The sequence below is a fragment of the Diplodia corticola genome (assembly GCF_001883845.1).
Source record: "Diplodia corticola strain CBS 112549 chromosome Unknown scaffold36, whole genome shotgun sequence".
In the NCBI taxonomy this organism is placed as follows: domain Eukaryota; kingdom Fungi; phylum Ascomycota; class Dothideomycetes; order Botryosphaeriales; family Botryosphaeriaceae; genus Diplodia; species Diplodia corticola.
The window spans coordinates 140,099-167,136 of NW_017971515.1; the positions used below are offsets into that span (position 1 = coordinate 140,099).

The following is a 27,038-nucleotide window of genomic DNA, read 5'->3' on the forward strand; positions in this document are numbered from 1 at the left end:
CATCAGCGCCCATCTCCCGCCGCGCGCCGCGCCCACTCGCCCATTCCCTCGAGCGAGCTCAGAGCCAAGCCTATCTCGGTCCGCCGCCGCGCTCCAAAGCTCCACTCGCTCACTCGCTCGCCATTCCCCCCACCGGGCCGCATGCCCTCCTCGCCCGTCCCTTGCCAGCACCCGTTGCGCATCTTCCACTTGGCCTTTTCCACTGACCACTGCCGCCGACCGCATTGCCTTTTGCCGCCTGACTTCCTGGTCTAGTTCCACTGCAACCATTCTGGAGCCGTCCGAGGATGAGGAATGGTGTCCCGGCGACGCCTGAGGAGCCGCACAACACCATCGACCGGGACTCGCTATGCTTTGCCTGTCCCGAGCCCGATGTGGTCCTCCACGCCGGCCAGCCTGGCTTCCACGACGGCCTGCTGCACCTCTACGAGCCTGCAGAAAGCAAGGCCGCTGAGCAACTTGTGCAGCTGAAGGACCGTCTCCGCCGCACCAAGACGGAGGATTTTTTCGAGGTCGTCACCGAGGGCCTGGCCCAGATCTTTGGCGCCCAGTATGCCTTTGTTTCCAAGCGCATCGTCGTCGACGACGATAACGTCGCCGTCGAGATGCCGCCCATCGGAGAGCCCGGATCGTGTTTGATGGGAGCAGCTTTCTACGTGAGCGACGGGCACGGCATACACCACAAATTCAAGAACTTCAAATATCACGCCTACTCGTGTCCATGCGCTTACATGAAGCACGACAAGATTTTCATCGTCCCGGAAAGGCTGAACGAGTTTGTTCCCGACAATCCCAATGACCTCGCCATCCCTGGAGAGGCTTACTTGGGCGTCCCTCTTTGCGCCGAAGGGAAGTGCTTCGCTCATTTTGGTGTCATGTGGTCCCCGGAAGGCGCGGCGAACAAGCAACTTCGCTGGTCTTATATGGAGATGATCTGCCATGCTCTGGAAGACATGATCCTGGACAGATTATTAGAAGGAAAAAGGTTCGCCACTGTGCCAGCGCCGGATCTGAGGCCATCCAAGGTTATCCCTCACGAGGCAGTCACCGTTGCCCAATCACTAAAGCCATACGCACGGAGCCTTTCCCATGAGCTGAGGACACCAATGCAAGGAGTAGTCGGCATGCTAGATGTCATGTATGCCACAGTCCAAGAAGCGGTCGAGGGCCATGGCGACAGTGCTCTTAGGAAGGTTTTTGAAAGCTTGAAAGGAAACATAGAGGTGGTGCAGGGTAAGTCCACTCCCTTTCCAGAATGAAGCGTCATCCGCATACCAACACGCCACAGACAGCTCGAGACGGGCGGTGGAGGCAGCAGACAATGTCGTTCATGCCTACGACATGAACATGGGCGTCCCCGAATCGCCGGAATCCGTCATGGATGAAGATAAAATGGACATGTGTCCGGAGACACAGCCGGATATTGTGGTATCGGGGAACCACATGACACTGGGACTTCACGGGCATGGAAGCAAGAGAAGGAGAGACAGTAACCCTTGGGATTCCAAGAAGAATTCGAAGATCCACGCAACAGAGGCACAGTGGGCCACGCGATCGAAGGTCGATATCCCTCCGGCACCGGACAGACGCCACTCGAACCCTAGCGACCACGCATCCACAGCCAGTTCAGACAGCTTTTCGTCGATAGCCGTGGGGAACGTGGCCCGGAGAACGCCACCAGCAACTCCAAACTTTGCCTCGGAAAGCACCGTCGTGCCGGGTCTTCGGCATGCAAGCATACGAGATGTGATCCAGTATGTCATCAATGACTCGCTCAAGCTGGGAGGAAGACCTGAGTCAGCTATTGCGCATGAGACGGACGGCGGAGAGACGATTGAAGTGTCGATAAAGGACTTTAGTGGTGCACAGAGAGTTAAGATGATCGAGTGGTCCGTGGACAGCGCCATCCCGGACACCATACTCAGTAAGTACCTCTTCTCGCGTGTAGGTGAAAACTCTGACGCGAAATAGTCGACGAGAGAGATCTCGCCAAAATGATCTCATGCGTCTTCTTAAATGCAGTCAAATTCACTGAAGAGGGTAGGATAAGCCTGACGGCTCGACTGAACACGACGCTCAAACATCGATACATTGTCATCAAAATCGAAGACTCCGGCACCGGGATTCCTGAGGCCTTCATTCCCAACCTGTTCAAAGCATTCTCGCGAGAAGACGACTCGTTGACTCGCCAGAGCGAAGGCCTCGGCTTAGGGCTCCTTGTGGCCAAAGGTCTGGCCCGAAAGCTGGGAGGCGACCTCTTCTGCACTCGCTCAGAGACGTCAGGGCCCAATCGGGGGTCGGAATTTGAGATCAGAGTGCCTCTCCACCCCGGTGAAGTAGTCAGCCGGCCAAGTACACCTATGGGGTCGAGATCGCCCTCGGCCAAACCAAGAACGCGTTTGCAGAGTCCGCACACCTTGAACGACGTGCTAGGGACACCAAGCACCGAGACGCCTTCTCTCGGCTCTCATTCGCCACTACCGCGAAACCCGTCGGCGCGGCCGTCTGAAGGCTCACCAGTGGAGCCCCGGGGACGTCCCGGCATCCACAGGCGGCGCACGTCGATTAAGAAGAATAATTCATTCGACCGCGGGCTTGCACAGCGGCACCCACTCAGTTTCTTGGTTGTTGAGGACAACAAGATCAATCGAAAGCTGCTTGTCAGCATGTTGGGGAAGCTTGGGTACAAGTCGATCCACGAGGCGTACGATGGGACGGACGCGGTGCGGGAAATGCGTGCACTGCGCGAGAAGGGCCATCGGATCGACGTGGTGTTGATGGATCTTTGGATGCCGCTGATGGACGGGTATGAATCGGCGAAGCGTATTCTGGAGATGCCGCTGGGACAGGCGCAGCCGATGCAGCCCAAGATCCTGGCGGTGTCTGCAGATGTCACGGATGGCGCGCTGGACCGCGCAGCCAAGGCCGGGATGACGGGTTTCATGACGAAGCCGTACAAGCTCATGGACTTGGAGCGACTGATCGTGCAGTACTGCGACAAAGAAGAGGCCGACGAGTCGAACAACACTCACGACGATGACGGAGCGAAAGGGGCCCGCCATGTCTGAGCGCTTTGTGTGTGGAATCGTCTGGCACAGCAGGCTTAGCGCGCCGGCATTTCTTTCTTTCTTGGATTCTTGTTTATATGAATACCTCGCGGACGGCATCGCGGACGGCGCGGCACTCGGCACGGAAAAGGCAGGCGTTGGGTGGGTGCTTTTGGGGGATTATGACGCGCAAGGGCGCGCAGCACGGATGGCTGGATGGCTGGATGGCTGGCCTGAGGCTCGGGAAGCCGGGCGGGAATGGCTGCTGGCTGCTGGCTGCTGCAGGTGGCAGGATCCGGGGAAGCAGACGCTGCGGCTCAAGCGACGGGCAAGCGACGGGCAAGCGCCACGTGGAATGGTGCGCTCGCGGCCGCCGGTCACTCGAACAAATAGTAGTAGTAATAATATAAACCAGCGCTGCAAGAAGCGCCCCTTCGAGCTGTGCCCTTTCCTCCCTCGCCTCGTGGCCCCGTCGCGGCAGTCGGCATGGGGCTGGTAACTGGTTGCCGCAGACCTATGGGGCGGCGGCCAGCACGGCGCCAAGGCGCCGATTGCCATTCGCGGCCCAGCGCATTCGAATGTTCGATGCCGAAGAACCGTAGGGCTAGCAAAGTTGAGGACACCTTTGACCAAGCGTGGGGCAAATCCACCCGTCTCTCCCTCCCGCAACCCCCCAGGCCGAGCGCAGTCATTCTTTGTCGCCAGCATTCCTCGCCGTCTGAACCCGCTGTTGCAGACGCGCAACCGTGCAACCACCCTCACACGCGCGCGACCGGGCTCGTTCGGCGCATACATCATCGTCTCCAGAAGCTTGGTCCATATACATAGCGAGCACGTCCACCACGACCGCCACGACCGCGCGCTTCTTGCACAACATCACACCCGCACTTCCGCCCAGCGCTCCCTCGAGCCGCACCCCCCGACGCCATGGAGAGTGCATACGTGCGCTCCACGCAGGATGTCCTCAGTCACTTCCAGGTCACCGAGGCCCACGGCCTGACCGACGACCGCGCGAGCCAACAGCGACAAAAGTACGGCAAGAACGGTATGCGCCTTCCCGCCTCCCGCCCCGCCGCCCGAGCTGACAGCATGCGACAGCTCTCCCTGAAGACCCCCCGACCCCGCTGTGGGAGCTGGTGCTCGAGCAGTTCAAGGACCAGCTGGTCCTCATCCTGCTCGGCTCCGCCGCCGTCTCCTTCGTCCTGGCTTTGTTCGAGGAGAGCGATGATTGGACTGCCTTTGTGGACCCCGTCGTTGTACGTTTAGCCCCTGCCGCACCCCGACCCTGCTGCGCCGCGCATGCTGACTTCCCATGCACAGATCCTGACCATCCTCATCCTCAATGCCGTCGTCGGCGTCTCCCAAGAAAGCAGCGCCGAGAAGGCCATCGCTGCCCTTCAGGAATACTCCGCAAACGAGGCCAAGGTTATTCGCAACGGATCCGTCAAGCGCATCAAGGCCGACGATCTCGTCCCTGGCGACATTGTCTCCGTCTCCGTCGGCGACCGCATCCCGGCCGACTGCCGCTTGCTCTCCATCCAGAGCAACAGCTTCAGCGTCGATCAGTCGATCCTCACCGGTGAGAGCGAGAGCGTGGGCAAACGCGCGGATGCTGTCAAGGACAAGGATGCCGTCAAGCAGGATCAGATCAACATGCTGTTCTCCGGCACGACCGTCGTCACCGGGCATGCCACGGCCATTGTCGTCCTCACTGGCGGCAGCACGGCTATCGGTGATATCCACGAGAGCATCACGGCGCAGATCTCTGCCCCCACGCCGCTCAAGGAGAAGCTGAACGACTTTGGCGATATGCTTGCCAAGGTCATCACGGGTATCTGCGTTTTGGTCTGGGTTATAAACATCCGGAACTTCAACGAGCCAGCTCATGGCAGCTGGGCCAAGGGCGCTATCTACTACCTCAAGGTGAGTCCTTTCGGCGTTGCTGTTGCTCAATCTCTGCTAATTCTGTTAGATCGCCGTTTCCCTTGGTGTTGCCGCTATTCCTGAAGGTCTCGCAGTGGTCATCACCACATGCTTAGCGCTGGGAACTCGCAAGATGGCGGCTAAGAATGCCGTTGTCCGTAGTTTGCCTTCTGTCGAGACTCTTGGTAGCTGCAGCGTGATTTGCTCGGACAAGACCGGTACTCTTACCACGAACCAGATGAGCGTCAACAAGATTGTCTTCGTCAACGAAGATGGCTCTGGCTTGGAGGAGGTTGACGTCGAGGGAACCAACTTTGCTCCGGAAGGTGCACTGACCTTTAGGGGCAAGCCTTTCGAGAACCCGGCTGGTGCTTCCGCCACTGTCGCTCAGCTGACTGAGGTCGCTGCTCTTTGCAACGAGGCCAAGCTCGCCTACGACCCCAAGAATGGCACGTACAACCTGGTCGGAGAACCCACTGAAGGCGCCCTCCGTGTCCTGGTTGAGAAGATTGGAACCCCGCAGGGCAGCATCAACGCCAGGAGAAGCAGCATTTCCCTCGCCGACCGTATCCACTGGGCCAGCAAGCACTATGAACAGAACAACCGCGTTCTCGCCACCTACGAATTCTCGCGCGATAGGAAGAGTATGTCGGTCTTGACCCAAAACGGTGGCAACCAGAAGCTCTTGGTCAAGGGTGCACCGGAATCGATCCTGGACCGCTGCACTCACGTGCTGGTTGGCCAGCAGGGGCAGAAGGTACCCCTCAACGGCAACCTCTCCAGCTTGATCTCCAGCGAAGTTGTTGACTACGGCAACCGTGGTCTGCGTGTCATTGCTCTCGCCTCTGTCGACGATGTTGGTGCGAATCCGCTCCTGAAGACGGCCACTACCACCAAGGAATACACCCAGCTCGAGCAGAACATGACTTTGATCGGTCTTGTTGGCATGCTTGATCCCCCTCGCCCCGAAGTTGCTCAGTCCATCGTCAAGTGCCGCCAGGCTGGTATTCGGGTTATTGTCATTACCGGTGACAACCAAAACACCGCCGAGTCTATCTGCCGTCAAATTGGCGTCTTCGGTTTCGATGAAGATCTTACCGGCAAGAGCTACACTGGAAGGCAATTCGACGCCCTGAGCGACGCGGAGAAGCTTCAAGCTGCTAAAAATGCGTCTCTGTTCTCTCGTACCGAACCTTCTCACAAGTCTAAGCTCGTCGACCTCCTGCAATCTACTGGCGAAGTTGTGGCTATGACTGGTGATGGTGTCAACGATGCTCCCGCCTTGAAGAAGGCAGACATTGGTGTTGCCATGGGCTCTGGTACCGACGTCGCCAAACTGGCTGCCGACATGGTTCTTGCCGACGATGACTTCGCCACCATCGAAAGCGCTGTGGAAGAGGGTCGTTCCATTTACAACAACACCCAACAGTTCATTCGTTATCTGATCTCATCAAACATCGGCGAAGTTGTTTCAATCTTCCTCACTGCCGCCGCGGGTATGCCTGAGGCGCTTATTCCGGTTCAGCTGCTCTGGGTCAACCTCGTTACCGACGGTCTTCCCGCTACGGCCCTTTCCTTCAACCCACCTGATCACGACGTCATGAGGCGCCGCCCTCGTAAGAGGGACGAGGCACTCGTCAGCGGCTGGCTCTTCTTCCGTTATATGGTCATCGGCACCTACGTTGGTATCGCAACCGTCTTCGGCTACGCTTGGTGGTTCATGTACAACCCTGCCGGTCCGCAGATTAGCTTCTACCAGTTGTCGCACTTCCACCGCTGCTCCACCCACTTCCCGGAGATCGGCTGCGAGATATTCACCAACGATATGAGCAAGGCGGCGTCGACCGTGTCCCTCAGCATTCTGGTTGTCATCGAGATGTTCAACGCCATGAACGCGCTGAGCAGCAGCGAATCGCTGCTCACGCTGCCGCTGTGGGAGAACATGGTTCTCGTGTACGCCATCATGCTCAGCATGATTCTGCACTTCGCGCTGCTGTACATTCCCTTCCTGCAGGGCCTGTTCTCCATCGTGCCTTTGAACTGGGGCGAGTGGAAGGCGGTCCTGGCGATCAGTGCGCCGATCATGTAAGCTTCCAACTTCTTTTTTCCCCCTTACTTGCCTCTGCCTTTGATAAAGTATGGTTCTTACTGACTTGGTTCCGTTGTAGTGGCATCGACGAGGTTCTTAAATTCTTTGAACGTCAGTTCTTCATAGCGAAGCTTCCGGCAAGCAAGCCGAAGAAGGAGTAATTGGCGATTGCTGTGACATTGGAGGGAACATCCTGGCCTTTGGGGATTCGACTTGCCGTTGCTGTTGTTGCTGTTGTTGCTGCTGCTGCTATTGTTGTCGATGTTTGCAGCTAGAGATACAAAAGATAAAGAAGGGAGTTTTGTTGCGTCTTAGAAAAAGGTGGAAAATGGGGGGGGGCTCGCACCTGCTTGTCTAGTATTGTATATGCATGGTACCGGTGTGGATTGACCCTTCCTGTTTTTTGTATCATCACCATTCATCTCAATACCTTCCCACCTTTTTCTATTTTAAACTTGAAGAGAAAAGAATAAGAATAATAAAAGAGAAAGACGGGCGGCTCTCGCGCGCGATTGATAAAATCCTGGTTCTATTTTCTTTTTTTTTTTGGAAGGTGGTGGTATTCCTCTCCGTCCTAATTTTGTAGAGGGAGGAATGTCTTCTTTATCACCCTCTATCACACCGCGAACCTTTTTTTCAGACTTTGATTGCAAAGAGAGATATTGTTCTAGTGGGCGTTTCGCATTTGTCCCCTTCTTTTCATATAAAAAAAAGTGAGCGGAACTGTTCTATGAAATAAGAGGGAGGCTACACATTGTTTTACGGGAGTATACTTGTTATAATAGTCTTAATGCTGGGGGATTGATTTCGGAGTGTAGTTCGAGCGTTGTTGTTGGTGATAAAAGGGTGGGATAGAGTTAAGGGACAAACCGCTTATAGCGGTTAGCGAGCCAACATAGGCTGGTGCATAGTTAAAGTAGAACGTGATGGAAAAATTCTACTATAGAGAATATTACTAAGCTCTTCGGCGAGTAAGAGACGTTTATTAGTTTTAAATATAACTAAGGTCGACTCTAAAAAACGCTGAGAAAGGGGACGTTTCTATCGAAGAACGATAAGCCGTATATAGTTTCCACGCAGAATAGGAGACTCAATCGGACTTAGCCCCACCTATATATATATTTAACTTTACGGATGTAAAGTCTCTTAGAGGGCCAATACGTTAAGGTTTTATCCGGTTCTTTGCTTAGAAAACCTCCACTATTTAATGTTTATTTTACGAGTTGCGGGACCCGGTATTCAACGTACAATGGAAAAATAATAGTTAAAAGAAGGACTTCTCGTATCAAAACAGCTTAAATAACGAGAAGGTAAGACTCGAGTGTATTATGCTATTTCGATGGGGATTGGTAGTTACAGCGGATATGATAAGTAGACCAATAATCGAGGTTAAAAAGAAGGAGAAGAAAAAGAAAGATAAAGGGACGGCAAGGAGAGAGTTGGAAATTGTGGATCAGCATACCCTGACCCTAAGAGAATGGCCAAGAGATCAATCGCACTTGAAAGCCAAGTGTCATAGCTTTGGGCAATGGAAATTGGTTGTTGGAAATCGCAAGCTAGGAGGGATGGAGATAAGCTCATCAGCCCAGCCCAGATATAGATATGCAGATACAGATATAAGCTCTTATCTATCTCCCGCCCGCCCTCCACGCCATACACAAAGTGGCGTGCTTGTGTTCGAACAGCATCCTTGCTCGAGCCTTACACAGCCTTGATTGCCAAGAAGGAACGCGAGACAAAAGCTGATGAGCAAAAAACCTTGCGTAACGATGGTTTCAGCCCCAGATACGCTTGCTTCTCCGCTCGCCCGTCGTGCACGCCGCCAGTTCCGCCAACCTCACCCTGTATATCCCTCATCCCTGGCCCAATCTTGCCTACTACCTCCGTTACCTCCGCCGCTACCGCCGCCGCCTCCTCCTCCTCCTCCTCCTCCCCCCCGCCCGCGGCTCTCTGGCGTACCCCACGGCGGATTTTAGCAAGGCAGATCGCTCCGTTGGGAACACCGAACTCAATCAGGCAAAACTTTCGGAGCCCAGGCATGTTGCCCCCGCCGGCCCGCAGAAGTCGTGTAACCAAGGATACTACTGCCGAATGACGTGAGATATATACACACGTACAAAACATGGAGTAGCGTGTTGCGCACGGCGATATGCGTATATCTCAGCAGATCAGGAGGAGGAGGAATAGCTGTTTGTGGATATTCCCCTTGGTATTCTGGGTTCACTTGCATGCAGCTCTTGTTTCCAGGGGTGAGCTGGGAATTCGTCATGGGGGTAAAAGTCTAGTGTTTTCTCTATATATTACATGATGCGTTGCAAATCTCTTACTCATTTCCTTTTCTCTCCCTCTCTCTGACCTACTCCCATAGCATCTTCAACGGCGCCACCCACTTATTCTTCGCCACCTTTGGTGGCGTCTCCTCGGCAAGGACATGGTCCAACCCCGTGTGCAAGTCCACATCCCCAGGCGCGTACGCCCATGGCTCCTTCATGTGGCAGAACCTGTGGCCAAAGTAAATGCACAGGAAGATGGGGAGTCCGATGTAGGCGGTCAGGAAAGATGAGGCACTCCAGTTCTCGGGCCAGAAGACGTCGAAGCCGTTGACCAGGCAAAGGAAGGTGAAGGCCGTCATGGACAAGTAAGTGCCGTACGGCTGGACCCACGAGCGGTATGGGAGCTGAGACTCGATGCCTTGGACTTTGCAAGCGTCGCGGAAGCGGAGGTAGACGATGCCGCAGCAGACCCAGGAAATGAAGCCCGAGGTGTTGGTAAGGTTAACCTGTGGTGATGCGGTTAGTCATATGGGCTGTGAGACCAGAGGGGGTATTCGACGTGTACATACAAACCAGTTGAAAACAACCGACGCGGAACTGCCAACGTTCAGATAGGCGAGGGCGCAGAAAAGACTGCTCGCTCCAACGGCGCGGTAGGGTACGCCGGACTTGGTGCAAGCGCCGAACCAGCGCGGGGCGGAGCCTTGGAGTGCCATGGCGTACAGAGAGCGCGAGGAGAGGTACAAGAACGAGTTTCCGGATGACCATGCAGAGATCAGAATGCCGGCGTTGACGACCGAGTCGAGGCCCTTGATGCCGTTCCGCTTCATGCCAATGACGAAGGGTGAAGAGCCGGCGCCCGAGCCACCGTTGGTCAACGTCTCGTCGTTGCTGGGGACGATGACACCAATGCACAAGACACAGCCAATGTAGAAGAAGATCAAACGGTAAATGTAGCGGCGTCCGGCAGTTGGCAGGTTGCGGCGCGGGTTTTGCATCTCGCCACCCGTCACGACGAGCAGCTCAGGGGCGAAGACAAAGGGAAAGGCGGAGAGCACCAAGGTCGAGATCAAGGCGATGAAGCGGCCAGTATTGCCTGACGCCAGGTACGTGTTGGCGGCACCCGGGTGTTCCCAATAGCGGAATCCGAGGCGGTCGTGCGACGGGCCGCCGCCAAAGAACAGGATGACGGAGACGAAGAGCAGACCCAGCATCATAATGACCTTGGTGCTGGCGAACCAGAACTCGGTCTCGCCGTAGAAGCGGACGGGGAGGGCGTTCAGGGCGACGATGACGACGAGCATGACGGTAATCCAGACACCAATGTTGACCGGGGTGTTCCAGTACTCGATGACGATGGAGGCGGCGGTGATCTCGTAGGGCACCAGGATGCCGAGCGAGTAGAAGTAGAGCCAGCCGAGAGCGAAGCCCATGGAGCGCGAGACATAGCGGTAGCCGAAGAGGTTCATCGAACTGCCCGGGGTGGGCAGCCAAGTGGCGATTTCGACAATGGCGGTGACGACGCAGAAGACGAGGAAAGACATGAGGCAGAAGCAGCCCAGGATGAAGGCGGGCCCGCCCCGGGCAAGCGTCTGGCCGGAGCCGACGAAGAGACCGGTGCCAATGGTGCCGCCCAGGGCGATCATCTGCGCATGCCGCGACTTGAGGCCCTGTGCCGGCAGTTAGCAGGCGCTCGGCAGCAGCGGGGGATGGGGCATGGGGCATGGGGCATGGGGCATGGACTTACTCTCTGGGTCGACGGGGCATGGCCCTCGAAGACTTCGCCGGCCAGGACGTCCGTGGCGAGACCGGCAGAGCCCCTCCGGCTGGCGCGGTGGACGCTGCCCTCATAGACGGGCAGGTCGCTGGCGGTGCCCTTCTCGTCAATGGCCTCGACGTCTTTTCCCATGGTGGCGGCTCGGACGGGTTCAAGGAGGGAGGAGAGAAGGGAGAGGAGAGACACTGGGCTCGGCGGCCTCGCTGGAGGCGCGCGGCCGGGGTTTATGTAGGTAGATTCGCGAGCTGGGCTTGGCCGGGGCGCACATGGCGGAGGAGCTTGCAGCTCGCAGCCGGCTTGCCTGATGCCTTGGCTCCCTAGGCCCGGTTCGCGATCGAGGCTCGTACTGAGCCGCAGGCAGGGCGGCAATTGGCTGGCGCGGCATGTCTGGGTCGGCGGGGGCGAGTCGGCAGGGCAGGGTGCCGGGGCAGAGGCGTTGCGGCGTGGTGCGAGCCCCGGGCTGGTTGGCGGAGCTGGTGGCTGATAAGAAACGAGGGAACGAGATGGGCTCCGACGTCAGGGACGAGATAAGGCGCAGACGCAGTTAGCGGTTAGCCCGCCCGCTGCCCACGCCCGCCGCCCACGCCCGCCGCCCACGCCCGCCGTCCCCCGTTGGATCCCACACCGTGGATGCCGATGCGGATGCAGCCTTGTTGGAGCCTGCCGCCTGCCGCCGCGTCCCTGCCTCTGCCTCTGCGTCCGCCTTGCGCCCTGCCTCCGCCCTGCCTCGCCCATGCCTCCACCATGCCTCCGCCCGCTGCGCGCCCAGCCCAGCCCAGACTCTTACGCCCGGCGTGGCTAATTGCGTAGCGCAGACTGGTGGCGCCCGCCGCACTTTCTGACGCACTGCCGTCTGGAAGCCTGCCTTTCTGGTCCGCCGTGCGCCAGCCCCGACGCTGCCGACCCCCGTCACCGCGTCCACTGCCGGGCGGTGCCTGTCTCTGCCCAAACATGGCTATGGGGAAGCTGTCCGGGGCTGTGTCGAGTCATGCTGTGCGTCCGCCGAAAGCCTGATCCACATGCCATGCCGGCCTTGGCGTGCGCCTGATTCGTGTCCGTTTTAGCACCACAACGCCTGCTGCCCTCAATAATCTATTTTCTTTAAGCCCCCCCGTCGTTCTTCTTCTGGTCCATAAACGACATCAGCAGCACTGCTGTCGCGTCCTCTGCCCTCTTCGCTTTGCCCTCGGAGTTTCGATTCGCCTTTGCCGTCTTCCTTTTCGCTTTGGACCCTGACCTGGACGTAGCCTTTTCGCTCTCCACCCTCCTGAACGCCGCCTTTTCTCTCTTCGTCGACCCAAATGCCGGCTTCCCGCTCTTTGTCAACCTGAGCGGCGGCCTCTCTCTCCCCGCCGTCTTGGACGTCGGCTTCTTTTCTTTCTCCATCAGACCAAGCATCGACCTGACTCCGTCTGTAATCGTCGACATCCACCCCCCTCTCCCCTCTCTCCCCGCCGTCCTTGTCGGCCGTCCATCATCACCGGACTTGGACTTGATGCTCCTCATTGTCGACGCTTCCACCTGGCCACCATTGTCACTGACCGAGGCGTTGAGGTCCGCTCCTTTCGCAGGCCATTGCTGATAGCGCTGCTGCATCTCCTCGGGCAGCATCGCTAGCAAATCCCGAACATCTCCATCAGATGCGCGCAGCGACCTAACCGTCGTCAACACCTCCATAATCCCCTCCGCGATGTCGACCATTGTCTTCCTCTTCATCATCGGGGCCACCGCACCGGGGAAGTACTCCTCTTGCAGAGCGGCGACAGAGCATCTATGGCGGTGCCATAGCCGGTAGTACGTGAGCCTGGTGTGCTGCCGCCCGTGTTCCTTCAGGAACATCTCGCGCAGCCACACGTCAACCCCCGGGTCCACCCTCCACATCTGCAGCACCGCCCATTTCTCTGCCGCCGGTCGATGTTTCTTGACGTCGCCGTTTACGGATTCAGCCGACTTGTCCTCTATGGCGCTGGCCGAGGAAGGCAAGATATCCATCGTCTTCGACAGGTGCTCGTCTTCCTCCAACATCCCTCGCAACTCGGCCATCTGCTCCTCGTCTCCCGGCGGCATGCCGAAGATCTTGATTGCGTTGGCGAGGTAAAGTGCAACGCTGCCCGGCCACTTTGGGTCTGTGTACTTGGTGTGAAGATCATGCATCGAGACGCCGTAGTGATGCCACAACCGATGATAAAACCGCACGCCATAGTATCTCTGCTTCAGCCTCCCGGAGTATTTGTCCAATCCAGACCTGGCCCATTTGTGTGCCTCTCTAGTCCGCTTGCGCCTTTGTTGTAGTTGCTTTATCGCTCGCTTTTCTACCACCTCCCGTGCCTGCTTGCTTCTCTCCTTTTTCGATATCTTCACCACAGCATCCCTCTCTTGCTTGAGGAGTATTGTTCTTCTGAAATCTCCAAAGTCGTTGCGATGCACTTCTACCAGGAGTTTTTTAACATCATTTTCACGGTAAGGCAACCTCTCCCTCGAGATTATGGAGAGGACTAGCTTCGCCATCTGTGGCGGTAGGATCCCGCCAGGTATGCTCGTTATCACCTCCGAGACCTCCATGAGGTGATGATGATACATCCGGTACATGCAAAGCTGTTGGAGGAGCGACCCCTCGTCGTCGCCAAGGCCAGTCGAGTCGCCGATCCCATCGTCACTACTGGACTCCCGGAACTCTGCCGCCCATCTCCAAGCCTCACGGAAAGCAGATCGATCCCGAAGAAGCCGGCTTCTCCGTGGCGCCTGTGCCGGCTTGCGGTTACTGAAGCGGACGGCCCGGCTTATTTCTGGGTACTGGGCAGACGCTACTCCGTCGGGCAGCCATTGCAGCAATTCCGAGGCCCGGGTTTCGTCGTACGGCACCGTTTCCCGATGGATCGCTTCCAGGAGCATGTTGACCATTGTCGGCGAAACAGCTTGGGCCATGGCTGAGACGTCGTAACCACCGTAGTGCCACAAGCAATAGGAGAGTAGCCGTCGGCGACGCGAGTCCCCGTCCGAGGAGTTGACGTCTTCTTTCCCAGATTTGGCCAGGAAGCCATCGACCCATGCTTTGGCTGCGGCCAGGACGGCTGGTCCGGGCCTCTCCGACTCTGTAAAGCTATGTTAGACACTGATTGCTCGCCGTCAAGCAGCCAAAGTTTTCTTCCTGGGACTTGACTTGCCGAAATAATCCTCGTCTTCTTCTGATAGCGCAAGCTGTGGTGCGGGAGCTTCCGAGGAGACCTGCTGCCTTTCCCATATCGTCCTGTGTTCCCTGTTCATAGTGTTCCACAGCGCAAAGCAAGCATACACACTTGATCCCATGGCTTCTTTCTCTGCTTGCCGAAGCCGTAGCGTTGGATCGAATGTTCTATCGATTGCCTTTGGGTGCAATCCATAGCCCAGATATTCAGAGGTCAGCCTTTGAAGAGCCAATGGGGAGCGGCGTACGTCTCTCCCAGTCTTGATCTTCTGAACACGGTAGTGCAAATCTTCCAAGTCGACGAAACCCTGGGGGTTGACGTCCAGGAACTCCCGCAAACGAGCGCATTTCTCCTCGGCGTCGACAGTCGCCTTGACCACGTCTCTGGACTCCAGCAGCACCCTCACCTCGTGCAAGAGCAGCGGTGGCAGATCCGACTGTAGTGCGAGGTGGATGAGATGAATGGTCGAGTCCGTGGCGATCATCAAGAGCGAAGTGTTGGCTTTGGGTCCATCCTCAGACCGGGCTCCTGGATTCCACCTGAGATCGAACCCGACAGACTTTCCCCTGAACCCCTTGAGAACTTCAGCATGTGTTACATTGCTCGTGTGATATAGTAACTTGGGAGGCAGTCGGAGGAGCACGTGCTCTTCATCATCCTTGGCCGGGTTTGCGCGGTAGAGTTTGTGCGAGAAATAGGCGTGCTTGCTTCTCTCCTCCGTCGCCTCTTGCGTAGCCAGAGTCGTATCCAGGTAGTAGCGCGGCTCCTGATCAACACCCGCTAGCTTCAGCAGGCTGCACTGCTCTTGCCTTCTTTCCTCCGCGAGCTTCTTTGCCATTTCCCAACCTTCGCGGGCTGATCGAAGATCGCTCCACAAATCCTGTATGTCATCTGAGGCGGCGTTTTCAAGCTCTTCCTCCGTTTTGTTTACCTGTCGCTCAAACAAAGCCATACCAGCTTCGAGAAACTTTTCAGGCCATGAACGCATGAAGATCCACATAATGGAAGGACTGAAGTATGAATTCATCGCTTTTCCTTCATCGAAAAACGATCTCTCCTCGTACGCCTCGACCAAGCGCTCTTTGGCGTAGTTCACGAGGTGGTCGAGGTCGGAGGTGTCGGATGTCTCTTTGAGCGCTTTGCAGACGTTGTCTACTGTTTGCGTGACGTCTTTGAGCTCCGTGTCGCGGACCGTGGACCATGTTTGATGGTAGCTCCTTGCCTTGTCGACGATGGCCTGCCGGAGATGCCATGGCTCATTGCCGCCAGCCGTGATGGTTCTACGGCGTATTTCGTCGTAATAGGATGCAATTTCCCTGCTGGGGTGTGAAAATTTGGTAATCTCTCGACTCGTACGTATAACGACGTCCAAGATGCGGAACTTCCGTAAGGTAATGAGATCGCCATCCTCGAGGGAACTCTTTATCTCATGTCTCACGCGAAGACTGACCATGTCTTGGTAGAGATATTGGTTGAGAGCGTTCATTGTTATGGTAAGAATCCGACAGGTCCGGTACAGAGACGCAACAGGGCCAAACTTCCGCTCTTGGTACAAGTCTTTGAAGTCGTGGTTTAAAGCTGCGGTTGCTGAGGCAAACTCTCCAAAACCATCGATGAGACGCTGCGCTGTGGGATTGATTTGCTTGTACACCTTGTCGTAGCGCCACTGCTCCCAATCGTGTATGGCCTCCTCGGTTCCATCTTTGACATCAAGGAATCTTCTCGATCTTTGTCTCCACGACATCAGGGAGGCCTCTCTTGGCTTACAGCAGAGATGGTCGATATCTGGGATTATTTGGCGGTACATATCATCGGTGGAGAATAGGAGCTGACGGAGTTTCGGGTCTCTGGTGGTGTCTAGTCCGGTTCGGAGGTCAGAACTGTCCTCTCGTACATTGTTTAGAAGCAACATTGAGCGCTTGTAGCGAGCCTTGAGCACCGCCGTTACAAGGTCCATAGCGAGCCAACTTTCCGAAAACGTCTGCTTGACGCTTCTCGTGAATGCCTTCAAGCTTTCAGCTGTCTCCCTGATTTGGGCACGTTCTAGAAGGGCATCCCTGGCTGTCTGGCTGTCTAGCTTGATTTTCTCGAGATCGTATTCCAGTTGCCGTCGCGCCACGTCCAATCGATCAACCATTTTCTCGCAGGCTTTCGACCAAGCGGCAAACATGCTCCTCAAGTCTGCCTTCAGCGTCGTTATGTGTCCAAGCACGGCTTGGAGTTTGGCGACACGGTCTTCCTCGACTGCGTGGATCTCTGAGCACAGGACGCGGATATTCTTGACCAGGCTGTCATATCTTTCGGTGAATGGCCTAATGTTTGAACTGCTCTGCGCATCTATGCGACGCTCTTGCTCGACACGGTCTTGCTCGAATGCGTGAATCTCTGAGCGCAGGACGCGGATAGCCTTGACCAGGCTGTCATATCTTTCGGTGAAGGGCCTAATGTTTGAACTGCTCTGCGCATCTATGCGACGCTCTTGCTCGACACGGTCTTGCTCGAATGCGTGAATCTCTGAGCGCAGGACGCGGATAGCCTTGACCAGGCTGTCATATCTTTCGGTGAAGGGCCTAATGTTTGAACTGCTCTGCGCATTTATGCGATGCTCTTGCTTTAGGTGCGTGTACGCCTCTCGCAGAACCTGCGACGCGGCTCCCGCCACCTCGATCTTCTCCGCCAAATCCTTGCGTGCCCGTAGCCATCTCCGCTCCCTATGAGCTTTCTCTAGCCTACTACGAGTTTGCTCCACCGCGGCGACCAGCGCCTCGGACCGCTCCGGCGGCTCCGGCGGCTCCGGCCGGGTGGCTTCCGTTTTTTGGCGGTGGACATTGCGCATGAGCTTCTCGACGTCGCCGAAATCATTGAAGAGCGAGGACGGGGTCGACCGAAAGTGGCGAGCGTGCGAGAGGCTGGTGACGGGCTGTCAGCGCGGGCGACTGGGGCGTTGGAGGAGCGGCAGCGACATACGAGAGGCGCGACGAGCTACGCGCGACGGTGGAAGCGGCAGAACACGGTGCTCGGCCAATGGCGCGCGAGAGAGTCATTGCATCCCATGGCCGCAGCGAGGCAGCACGCGAGAGAGGAGTGTCACAGTGTGTCGATGTTTTGTGCGGTGCGGCGACGGACGACGGACGACGGACAACCAGCTCGCTTTTTCGCGTGCCGAGCCGCCGGCCACCAACCCTCGCATCAACCTCGACCCGCTCCACCACCACTGACAGCACCAACCTCCGCAGCCATGGCCTCTCAACTCCTCCCTCTGGGTGGGTCGCCCGCCCGCCCGCCCGCCCGCCCGAGCCGCCTCCGCTAATCTGTCCGCCAGAGCTGATCGACAAGTGCGTCGGCTCCAAGATCTGGGTCGTCATGAAGGGCGACAAGGGTAGTCGATTCTCCTCCACTTCGTGCCACGGCCTGCCTGACTAAGCCTCCCCCAGAGTTCAGCGGCACCCTTCTCGGCTTCGACGACTACGTCAGTACGTATTCCCGCAGCCGTGCCCGCCCGCCGCCCCGTAGCTGACGTCGTGCCCAGACATGGTCCTCGAGGACGTCACCGAGTTGTATGCCACCCCCCGGTGCTGTCCCAAGCCGTCGCTCACGTGCTGACGCCGCCCGGCCATGACAGCGACTACCAGGGCAACCAGGCCAAGCTCTCCAAGATCCTGCTCAACGGCAACAACATCTGCATGGTGACACGCCCGCCCCGCCTCCGACCTGTGCCCGCCTTGCTGACCTCCCACAGCTGATCCCGGGAGGCGAAGGCCCTACCGGCGCCGCATGATTGACTGCCTGGCCATGACCCCACGCGACTCACCACCCGAGAAGGACAATGGGATCCATTGTCCTGTCGGCGAACAGCCGGCTGCGCCACCTGTCTTCGCTGCCACATCGCATGTGCCGGGCTTATGTTTGTCTCGGCACTTGAGCATCTCTAAGCCACCAAGTAGACAGAATGGAATGAGAATTCACGGCCACAGCATCGGTTTAACCTGGCGTGACGTTATCAGACTTGTCCCCTCGCACACGGGGGCGTTCGTTCAGATGATGATTCCATGCGCTCTTACATATGCATCCACACTATGCTCTCTATCTTATTACGTGTGTTCTGTACCTCCTCGCGCTGGTTGCTCCAAAGCCTTCTCGACTTCCAATGAGTTTCAAGAAGAAAAAAAGTCGTTAAGTCATCAACCCGGGCAAACCCCGGCTTATCACCTACTTCTTCCAACCCTGCGAAATCCTTGGACCTTTATATGCCCGGCAGCCTCGATCTGATCACGACACCCACCCCACAATCCGATCCTCGTCCCCAAACTCCTCCCTGCCAACCACCCTCTTCCTCACCCTCCTCACCACCTCCATCGCCTTCGCCTTCTGCTCCGCATCGATTCCCTGCAACCTCGACTCCAGCTCTTCCTTCAACACGCCATCCTCCTTCCTCCTCTCCTCCTCCAACTTCCCAACCACAGCCCCGGCCTCCCTCACCCACCCTTCCCACCCAGCAAGCCCATCCCCATCCCCACCCCCTCCCCCTCCCCTCGCCGCGACCACCTTCTCAAACACGGCCATCCGCGCCTCCTCGACACTGACCGCAAACTCGGCCTCGTTAAGCACAACCTCCGCCTCATAAAAGCACCGCACCAACGCCTCGGCGCGCGCCGCCAACTCCCCGACGGTCGCCTCGGCGCGATCCAGCAGCCCGCCGACACCGACGCCCGCCTCGTCAGCACCGCCGCCGACCATCCGCGCCGCCGCCGCCACTCCCTCGATCGCCTTGCCCGCCGCCGCCAGTCCCGCCGCCATCCACCCCTCGACGCGCTGCCACGTCTGCCTCGCCCTCACCTCCTCCTCGGCCGCCGCCCGCGCGGCCGCGGCGAGCCGCGCGGCGGTGAAGTGTTTGCGGAGGTGGGACAGCTTGTTGCGGGCGTCGTTGTCGTTGTCGTTGTCGTTGTCGTCGTTGCTGCCTCCCTCGCTCTGCTTCCCCTCACCGTTATTGTTACTGTTGTTGTTTCCTTCGCTATCACCGCTACTACCGCCCTCCTCCTCCTTCTTCTTCTTCTTTTCTTTATTGTTCTTCCGATTCTCCGGGTGCGGATTCTCGCAGTCGTCGAACGCGACGAGGAACTCGAGCGGCGCCGTTTCGGCCGCCGCGTAGCGCGCGTCCCGGTCGGCGACGGCGGTGGCGAGGAGGGCGTGGCGGGCGGAGATGTATGCGTGGAGAGTGAGCAGGGCACGGGCGGACGTGGCGAGGGTTGTCAGCGCGGCGAGGGTTTGGGCCACGGTGGGCGGTTGTGTCCTCCCTCCTCCTCCTCCACCGCCGGCGGCGGAGGACGTGGTGCCAGCAGCAGTGGCGGGCGGGGGTGTTGCCGCCAGCCCATCAACCGTCACGACCTCCCCCGTTCTCGCATTGATCTTGACAAGCCCCGCCGCACCCGCACCCGCACCCGCACCCGCACCAACTGCCTCTCGGCTCCCCGGCCCTCCACCAAGGCTACTACCACCACCCTCTAACGCCTCCACCGCCCCACCTCCCACGTCCTCCACGACCGCCAGCCCCTCCACGCCCCTCCCCACCTCCTCTCTCACCCTGCCATACACCCCCGCAAACACACTCCCCTCCCACTTCCTATACTCCCTTCCGCACCTCTCGATCAATCCCTTCGCTTCCGCCGCAACCGTCTCAGCGTCCTCCCGCTTGAGCGCGTCGTCGCGGTCCATGAGCTGCGGATACGTGATCTCGTGCGCTTCGAAGGCCATGTCGTTGAGGACTTGTTGCTGGCCGCGCTCGCGGGAGAGGGACGCGTGGAGGGTGCGGGCTTGTTGCCTGGGCGAGGTGGATGAGGGGGAGGAGAAGGAGGCGGCGAGAGCGGCGATGTGGGATTTTGTGGCGGGAAGGGAGGGGAGGGAGGTGAGGATGGTTTCGATGCGGGAGGTTGCAGTGGCGGTCATCGTCGTCGTCGTCGTCGTCGTCGTCGTCGTCGTGGCCGGGGAGGGCGCGAGCAGCGCTTTGAGGCGCGCCGCCGCGCCACCGCCGCCGGCGCCGGCCGTTGGCACGGTCTTCCTAGATGATGGCGGTGACGATGCGGGGGCTAGTGGAGCGGGCGTGAGGCTGGAGGGTGGTGGTGGTTTCGTGCCAAGCGGTGGAAGCTGCGGCGGCGGCGGGGTGTGAGAGGGCGTCGTTGGGTAGGGGAGCGGAGTGGCGGGCGTCGAGGACGTATCTTCGGTAGGTGGTGATGATGGAGCCTGTGGCGTGGAGCTGGAAGCGGCCCTGTCCCTCCCCTTCGCGTGCAGCGCAAGAGGCGCCGGGAAGAACGTCTCGGTGTGCTCCTGCCTGATCGGCGAAGACACCGACGCGCGCTGCGGGAAGCTTTCTCTGCGTGGGAGGCTGTCTCTGCGCGGGAAGCTGTCCCTACGGATGGCGGTCTCGACGGTGGGGGTGCCAGGAGTGTAGGGCTTGTACTGACGCTGCTGGTTTGTGGTGATGGTAGAGCCGGTCTGGTCGTTGGGTAAATTGGTGCGGTTGGGTACAGCCGGTTGGCTGGATCCCTCGCTGTCGACAGTGGGTTGGTCTTGTCGAAAAGGCTTATAGGCTTGTTGTTGACTTTCACCAGGCACTGGTGTCTTCCCTCCATCCGCTTTGTCCTGGCCATCTGTTGGTTTGGGCCGCAGCACCGGCCGACCGCCTGGGCTATATTGGATCTCCACTTCAGCCGCCGTGCTCGACGGTGGGATTTCCAAGGGCAATTTCGGCCTACGTTCTCCGTTATTCCCAGATTGCTGTTCGTCGTTGCCTGGAGGTTGGGTGTAGTAGGGAATGCCTCTTTGCTTCGACTCGGTAGCCACAAATTCCATGAATGCAGCTGCTCTCTGCTCGTCTGAAGAAGCGTACGCTTCAGCCTTCAACATCGAGATGTAGCGCTCAAGAGAGCTGGCATACCAGGGTCCAAGGTCCGGGATGAGGTCCTGAGGCCGTGGGATTCTATTATATCGTGTGCTAGGTTTTGGTAGAACAACGGTTGCGTCCTGATCCGCAGTACTCTCTGGCTTGGCATTCGATTCCATCACGAAGTCCGCGGGCAACTCGAAGATATTGTCCTCCTCTCCACCGCCGCTCTTTTCTCCCTCTGCAACCGATGGCCTCATCGCAAAGGGTGCCGGGTCACTTGGTAGCTCCACCGGCGACACGGGGTCCTGCTCACCCATATTCGGTTGTGCTCCTGCCTTGCTCTGACCCACAGTTGCTCCATCATCATCTTCTTCTTCATCTTCTTCTCCCGGGGCAGCATAGTACTCCCAGCCCCCGGGCCCTCCAAACCCGAGTGCCGACGCGGACGTCCCACCCGCTGGGTTTACAGCAGCACTGGTGTTTTGGATCCGCTGATCACCAATATCACCAGCAGCTCCAGCCTGAGGCGCGGCTTTTGGAGTCACCGGCCTCTCTTCAAACGCCGAAACTGTGGAAAAGGTATCCTGGCGCTCGTGCGTGGGTGCTGTCGAGATGCTTGAGACTGTATCGTGGCGGTCACGCATCCCTGGATGCGAAGCAATCGATCCCTGGCGGCCGTCTAGCGGCGAAACGGCAGGCGCGGGAGGTGAAACTGGTGGGTTGTACGGTTTGTTATTTCCCACGGAAGGCGGTCTCGGGAAATACGGTTGGGGCGTTGTTGAGCCCTCGTTGCGCTGAAAGTGATCTGAAGGTATAGGCCCGGCTTGCGCAGGCGGTGGCTGGGTCCAATTGTACGGGGGAGGGCTGACGGACGGTACACTCAGAGGGGTCTGCGGGGCTGGGGACTGGAACACTTGGGGCGGTTGGGAGTATGGCTGGTTGACGGGAGTCTGCGGGATAGTGTATGGCTGTTGACTATGCTGCATAGGAGAGACCGGGGTTGGGTGATACGCAGCCGGTGCCTGCCACGTCTGTTGCTGTGTATTCTGGTAGCTTCCTGGTACAGAGTGTTGCCACGCCTGTTGGAGAGGAGACTGCGCTGTTGGGGGATGGTGCTGCGGCGCGCTGGGGGGTGGGAATGCGTGCGTGGGTGTCCCAGCAGCGTCCTGCATGACATGGCCGTACTTGCGGTAGATGGGGTGGGCAGTTGGTGGAGCATTCTGAAAAGTGGGCGTGGCTTGGAATGTTTGGACTGGTGGTTGCGCCCATGCCGAGGAGTGATCTGGCGGAGGGCCTTGGGTTCCAGGACGAGGCGGAAGAGGCGGCGGAGGGACGTTGTAGTCTTGGGGCTTGGGGGGAAGTGGGGGCGGAGGCGGGAAGTAGCCTTGGGCGGGAACATGTGCGGATGGATAGGAACTTGTATTGGCGTTGCTTTGGGGGGTCGGCGCCCACGACTGTTGATTCAAGGGCCCGTATGGTGGTGGGATAGGTGGGCTGCTGTACATGGTCTGGGCGGGTGTCATGACGGGCTACGAATGTCAGTAAAACGAGCCTGTAGGCAACGGCATAGAGGTAGCAGTACTGGCGCAGGTGAAGCAAGCGACCCTCCCGGCGTCGATCCATATGCGCCTTGGCCGTACCCTGACGGAGGCGGCGGCGGCGGCGGCCCGGCCTGCTGCCACGAAGTCTGCTGTGAGACAGTCGAGTAGCCATACGGGTTGTGGGCTGTCGCATCTTGTTAGGAGGCACGCAACACGGACTGCATCTGGCGCTCGAGCAGCTTACGGCTTCCTTGGTGCTGCTTTGACGTGCCGTGTACGATGCCGGACTGCTGGAGGGTCTTCTGGATAAGCCCGTAGGCGTGTTGCACGCGTTCGCTCGGCATGTCTTGGCTGTTGTGCGGGGCATGGAGGAGTCGGCGAGGGCTGCAGCCTCGGGGCCGCGAGAGACGGGCAAAGCAACGGAGATGCAGCGAGGCGAGCGCGAGGGGGCGGCGCCGGCCTGCACAAGGACATGCGATGGGGGGAAAGCGGAGAGGCGGGCGGGTTGCTCAGGTGGATGGACCATGTGAGGATGTGAGGCTGAAGTGCAGCCAAGAGGCGCAAGCCGGTTAGCTCCGCGCGATCGGCACGCGCGCGCAGCCAGGTGCCAGGCAGCCAGCAATCCATCCAGCATGTGGCATCGAGCTGATGAGGCGGTTGGGAGCACGAGTCAAGGGCGGCAGAAGCCGAATCGAGGGCCCGACTCCAATGCAAGAATCGAGACAAGACGTCGATCAGGGTCCACTGTGCCGTGAGCTTGACTGTCACCCTGGCTGCACATCAATCAAACGTGTGCATTGGTCCATTCGTGCATGGCTAAAAAAAAGAAAGAAAAAACAGTGAGACGCCCAGGCCCTCCAGCCAGACGGTCAGTGGTATCTTGAATCAAAGAATGCAACCGAATCCCATGTCTCATGAACTGCTCCTCCCACTTTGCACCCACCTCAAGAATCTCCACACATCTTTCGCGATGGAAGGAGGGGTAAACAGTTTCTGTAAATCCACGTGCAGCCAGCCTTGCGCACCGCCCGCCGTAGCCATTTCCCACCTGACATCCTCGTCCTGCACTGTGACCCGCTCAACGGACACATACTTGCCTTGGATACACTTTCTTCTTGTCATGTTCGTGGGTCCCACGCGCTTGTTCCGACCTGAGACGAACAGTAACCTGTCGCCGAGAACCCTACCTTTCAGGTCGAGCGGAATCTGAACCACGACGAACCCGTTCGGAGGAGTCTTCGCAGTGATGACGAGAACGGGGAAAACGCGGTTCTCTACGAGCAGAGTCCTGCTGGTGTGGACCATCTCGTAGACTGCGGGACGCTGCTCGTTAGCCAACCGCGTAAGGACAGCAAGAAAACAAGCCACTCTGTAGCACGTGGAACTCACTGCGCATGCTGACTTCCCGGTACTCGCCGAGGCTGTCCCCGGTCGCAATCGCAGCAATATCGTCGTCCCAACTCAGTACCTCATTCGCGGCGACAACCGACTTGGCATAGGACACTTCATTCTTCGAATGCTGCTGCCTGAGCAAAGTATCGAACTCATCGATATGCGCCATCCCGTTCTCGCGCCTGTTCGGATGGACCATCTCGCGGGCAAACCACGACTCTTTTAACGACTTTTTCTTGACATCGTGCTTGATAGTGTGCAATCGACAATAGACATTGGGAAGTGGTCGCCTTTTGTCGTAGATTTTATGGTTCCGGAATGTTTGCGGGATGTTGTCGACGAACGTGATGGCCTCGCGCAGCGCCAGTTGCAAGAAGGAGCGCAGATCGACAACCGACCCGCCCTCAATGAAGTCGTGAGGCGGCAGATCCGTATGTATGAGACGGCGCAAGGAAACCAGGAAGCGGCCTTGGGGGGGAATTGGAGCGTTCTGATCGGGTCCAGGGTCGGCTGCACTGGGATCCGACATTGTTCGTAATATCGTGGGTAAAGATTGTGGGTTTGATGACGCACGAAGAATGTGACTTCAAGTGTAAGAACTGTGAGGTAGTCAATACGGTGGTGAGAGGGCAAAAGCTGCGCCGCTGTGACGATTTTTATTGACGATGTCGTTGAGAGCTGAGAAGCTGCAACAGGCGCGGGTGCGGTAGCTAGGCCTGGACAAGCCAGCGTCGATCCCATCAAACGGAGCAGCGACCGCTCGGTGAGGGGAGGAGCATGCACCGGCAGCATCCGCGGAGAGAAATGGCGTCATTGCGAGAGCTACCTCAGGTACTGCCCGTGTGGGTACTCCGAAGAGCAGCAGCAACCATGGAGAGAGAGAGTTGCGTGGTAGGCACGAGCTGGCGGCCAGGCTGTCACCTGTCACCTGTCATCCGGCAAGCTCGCCAGGCAGTCAGGCAGTCAGGCATCGAGGCATTCGAAGCAACCTACGCGCACAGCCGCCATGCAGAGCCCCACGCTTGAGGTGAGGCCACAAGGCCAGCCATCCCCGCTGCGCATCGCCAAAGTGCCCGGGCCCACGCCAGCTCCTTCCCGCTTCTCTGCCCAGTGCCCACGGCGGATAAGTAACGATCGTACGAGTTGCTATGCGCATTTGCGGGTCGCCTGGTGCGTCGGCGAGCAGCAGCGCAGCAAGGGAAGCGCCCCCGTCACCGAGTGCAGGAATAGGCAAGTGCAGCTGTGACTGTGTCAGCCGTGGCTCGATTCGCCCCCCGAGCGCATCGTGGGCAGCGACATGGCAGCAGTGGTGTTGTGGCGAGAGCTGAGCGGCGGGCGCGCGTGTGCGCAGACAGGGCAGGCAGGGCAGGCAGGGCAGGCAGGGCAGGCAGGGCAGGCAGGGCTGCACGATGATTGACTGAGAAATCTCGGACATCGAGAGCTCAACGGTGCCGTCTCGTGGTCTCGTGCTGCGGCCCTGCGTGTCGCTGCGGCCGCGGGGTGGCCAGCGCCCGCCCGCCTTCCTTAAGCCCGCTCGAAGGGCATCGAAGTGGGCAGGTGGCAGTGGGCTGGTGAGCGACAGCCAGCGGTAGCACGACAGCCGCTGGCAAGTGGCAAGCGAGCAGCAGCAGCAGCACGCCGCCTGGGATTCCGATCGGCGCCCAATGGTGCAGCGGCAGCCTCATCAACCTTTGTGCTTCCTTCCCAAGCGGATGTGTGCATGGACGATGCGCCTTCCGGGTTGCTCCAGCGCCGCAGCCTAGACACGGTCGCCCGACCGGCATCGGGAACAGCAGACGGTTGTAGGTGGCATCGACATCTCGAATCCGATGTCTGGCCCTCGGGGAACCACACACAATCCCAGCACGTGGAATGCAGCAAAGGCAAGAATGGCCTGATGTGCGGTGCTACGGATACACGGTATTCAATGCACTCGTCTGATTTACCACCGCTGTTGCTTTGCCTGCCCGCCAACGCGCCTGGGATCGCCCGTTGTTGCTCCCCGACCAGCTCGCACCTTACATGTGCAGCTGTTCTGGCGGAGGCGGACTCGATCTCCGATCACCTCCTCACTCTCATCATGGCACCAGACAAGCCCGCTTCCAGGACCCGGAAGACGCATGGCCCTCTCCCGATCGCCTGCCGGTTTTCCGTCATCGAAGATGCAGATGTGAGAAGACGCATCCAGGCCGCCAGCAGAATTCCACACCGCACTTCCCCTCATAGCGTCCTCCAATATCCCGAGCAGCGCCGTGAAGGATGAGCCCTACCTTTTGCGGCCCACCCCAGCCGGCCCCTTTCCCCTGCCATACTACCTACCATATCCACGCACGTTTACGCGTAAGTGTACACACACCGGAAGAAGCACAGAAGGCAAAGCAAAGCAAAAAAAAAAAAAAAAAGGTTTCCAGACCGGCGAGCCGAAGCGGGGAACGATGGGGTGACGAAGCCGCATCGGCGCTACTGCAATGCAATGCATGCGTGCTTATCCGCGCACGCATGTGCCATGTCCTTTTGGCTGGACTTCTCTTTCTCTCCCCCTGCATTGGCGCGCAGTTTGCCGCCTCATATTCCTGGCCAACGGCATTCCCTCCTGGCTCCCCGGGGGCGGGGCCGCCGAAGCAAGAGGTAATTCGCCCTGCCTATCATTTTCCCGCTTTGGGGGTTCTCTGCTATTAGCAAAAGTACTCGCAAAGAAAAATGTCAGAGATGACAACGGATGCAATGCTTGACCGACGAAAAGTTACAGATGCATCTTTTCTAAGTAGATCGACTGAGCTGCTCGATGAGCCTAAGCCTTAGCTATATACTCACGGCTCTTATACGCCTGGAAGCCGCGTGAGAGTATCCTACCACGTACAACGCGCTATGCCACAATAACCACCAACAAAAAGGCAGCCGTTGCCAGAGAAAGCCGGAAGGGAAACCCAA

The 27,038-nt window shown here is 58.3% G+C and overlaps 7 protein-coding genes across 7 annotated transcripts; 3 read left to right on the forward strand and 4 right to left on the reverse strand.

Moving 5' to 3' along the window:
- Nucleotides 1-287: 287 nt before the first annotated feature.
- On the forward strand, nt 288-3,068 carry BKCO1_3600046 (sensor histidine kinase response regulator; the record flags this gene model as incomplete). Its single annotated transcript, XM_020274915.1, has 3 exons — nt 288-1,233; nt 1,289-1,924; nt 1,972-3,068. 3 exons carry the CDS (start codon nt 288-290, stop codon nt 3,066-3,068), a joined length of 2,679 nt encoding a protein of 892 aa, XP_020129045.1.
- Nucleotides 3,069-3,974: 906 nt separating this feature from the next.
- BKCO1_3600047 (calcium-translocating p-type serca-type) lies at nt 3,975-7,220 on the forward strand (the record flags this gene model as incomplete). Its single annotated transcript, XM_020274916.1, has 5 exons — nt 3,975-4,092; nt 4,146-4,303; nt 4,368-4,970; nt 5,020-7,055; nt 7,139-7,220. The coding sequence occupies 5 exons, from the start codon at nt 3,975-3,977 to the stop codon at nt 7,218-7,220; spliced, it is 2,997 nt and encodes a 998-aa protein (XP_020129046.1).
- A 2,195-nt stretch (nt 7,221-9,415) lies between these two features.
- On the reverse strand, nt 9,416-11,241 carry BKCO1_3600048 (aat family amino acid transporter; the record flags this gene model as incomplete). The annotated part of the gene is made up of 3 exons (XM_020274917.1): nt 9,416-9,838; nt 9,902-11,002; nt 11,080-11,241. The coding sequence occupies 3 exons, from the start codon at nt 11,239-11,241 to the stop codon at nt 9,416-9,418; spliced, it is 1,686 nt and encodes a 561-aa protein (XP_020129053.1).
- Nucleotides 11,242-12,210: 969 nt separating this feature from the next.
- BKCO1_3600049 (3-5 exonuclease helicase) lies at nt 12,211-17,338 on the reverse strand (the record flags this gene model as incomplete). Its single annotated transcript, XM_020274918.1, has 3 exons — nt 12,211-14,201; nt 14,265-17,203; nt 17,262-17,338. The coding sequence occupies 3 exons, from the start codon at nt 17,336-17,338 to the stop codon at nt 12,211-12,213; spliced, it is 5,007 nt and encodes a 1,668-aa protein (XP_020129054.1).
- Nucleotides 17,339-17,532: 194 nt separating this feature from the next.
- Nucleotides 17,533-18,072, forward strand: BKCO1_3600050 (small nuclear ribonucleoprotein; the record flags this gene model as incomplete). Its single annotated transcript, XM_020274920.1, has 6 exons — nt 17,533-17,557; nt 17,617-17,673; nt 17,729-17,767; nt 17,824-17,851; nt 17,917-17,980; nt 18,034-18,072. The coding sequence occupies 6 exons, from the start codon at nt 17,533-17,535 to the stop codon at nt 18,070-18,072; spliced, it is 252 nt and encodes an 83-aa protein (XP_020128995.1).
- A 491-nt stretch (nt 18,073-18,563) lies between these two features.
- Nucleotides 18,564-23,059, reverse strand: BKCO1_3600051 (pou class transcription factor 2; the record flags this gene model as incomplete). The annotated part of the gene is made up of 3 exons (XM_020274921.1): nt 18,564-22,703; nt 22,757-22,899; nt 22,960-23,059. The coding sequence occupies 3 exons, from the start codon at nt 23,057-23,059 to the stop codon at nt 18,564-18,566; spliced, it is 4,383 nt and encodes a 1,460-aa protein (XP_020128994.1).
- Nucleotides 23,060-23,627: 568 nt separating this feature from the next.
- Nucleotides 23,628-24,636, reverse strand: BKCO1_3600052 (uncharacterized protein; the record flags this gene model as incomplete). Its single annotated transcript, XM_020274922.1, has 2 exons — nt 23,628-24,028; nt 24,105-24,636. 2 exons carry the CDS (start codon nt 24,634-24,636, stop codon nt 23,628-23,630), a joined length of 933 nt encoding a protein of 310 aa, XP_020128997.1.
- Between the last annotated feature and the right edge of the window lie 2,402 nt (nt 24,637-27,038).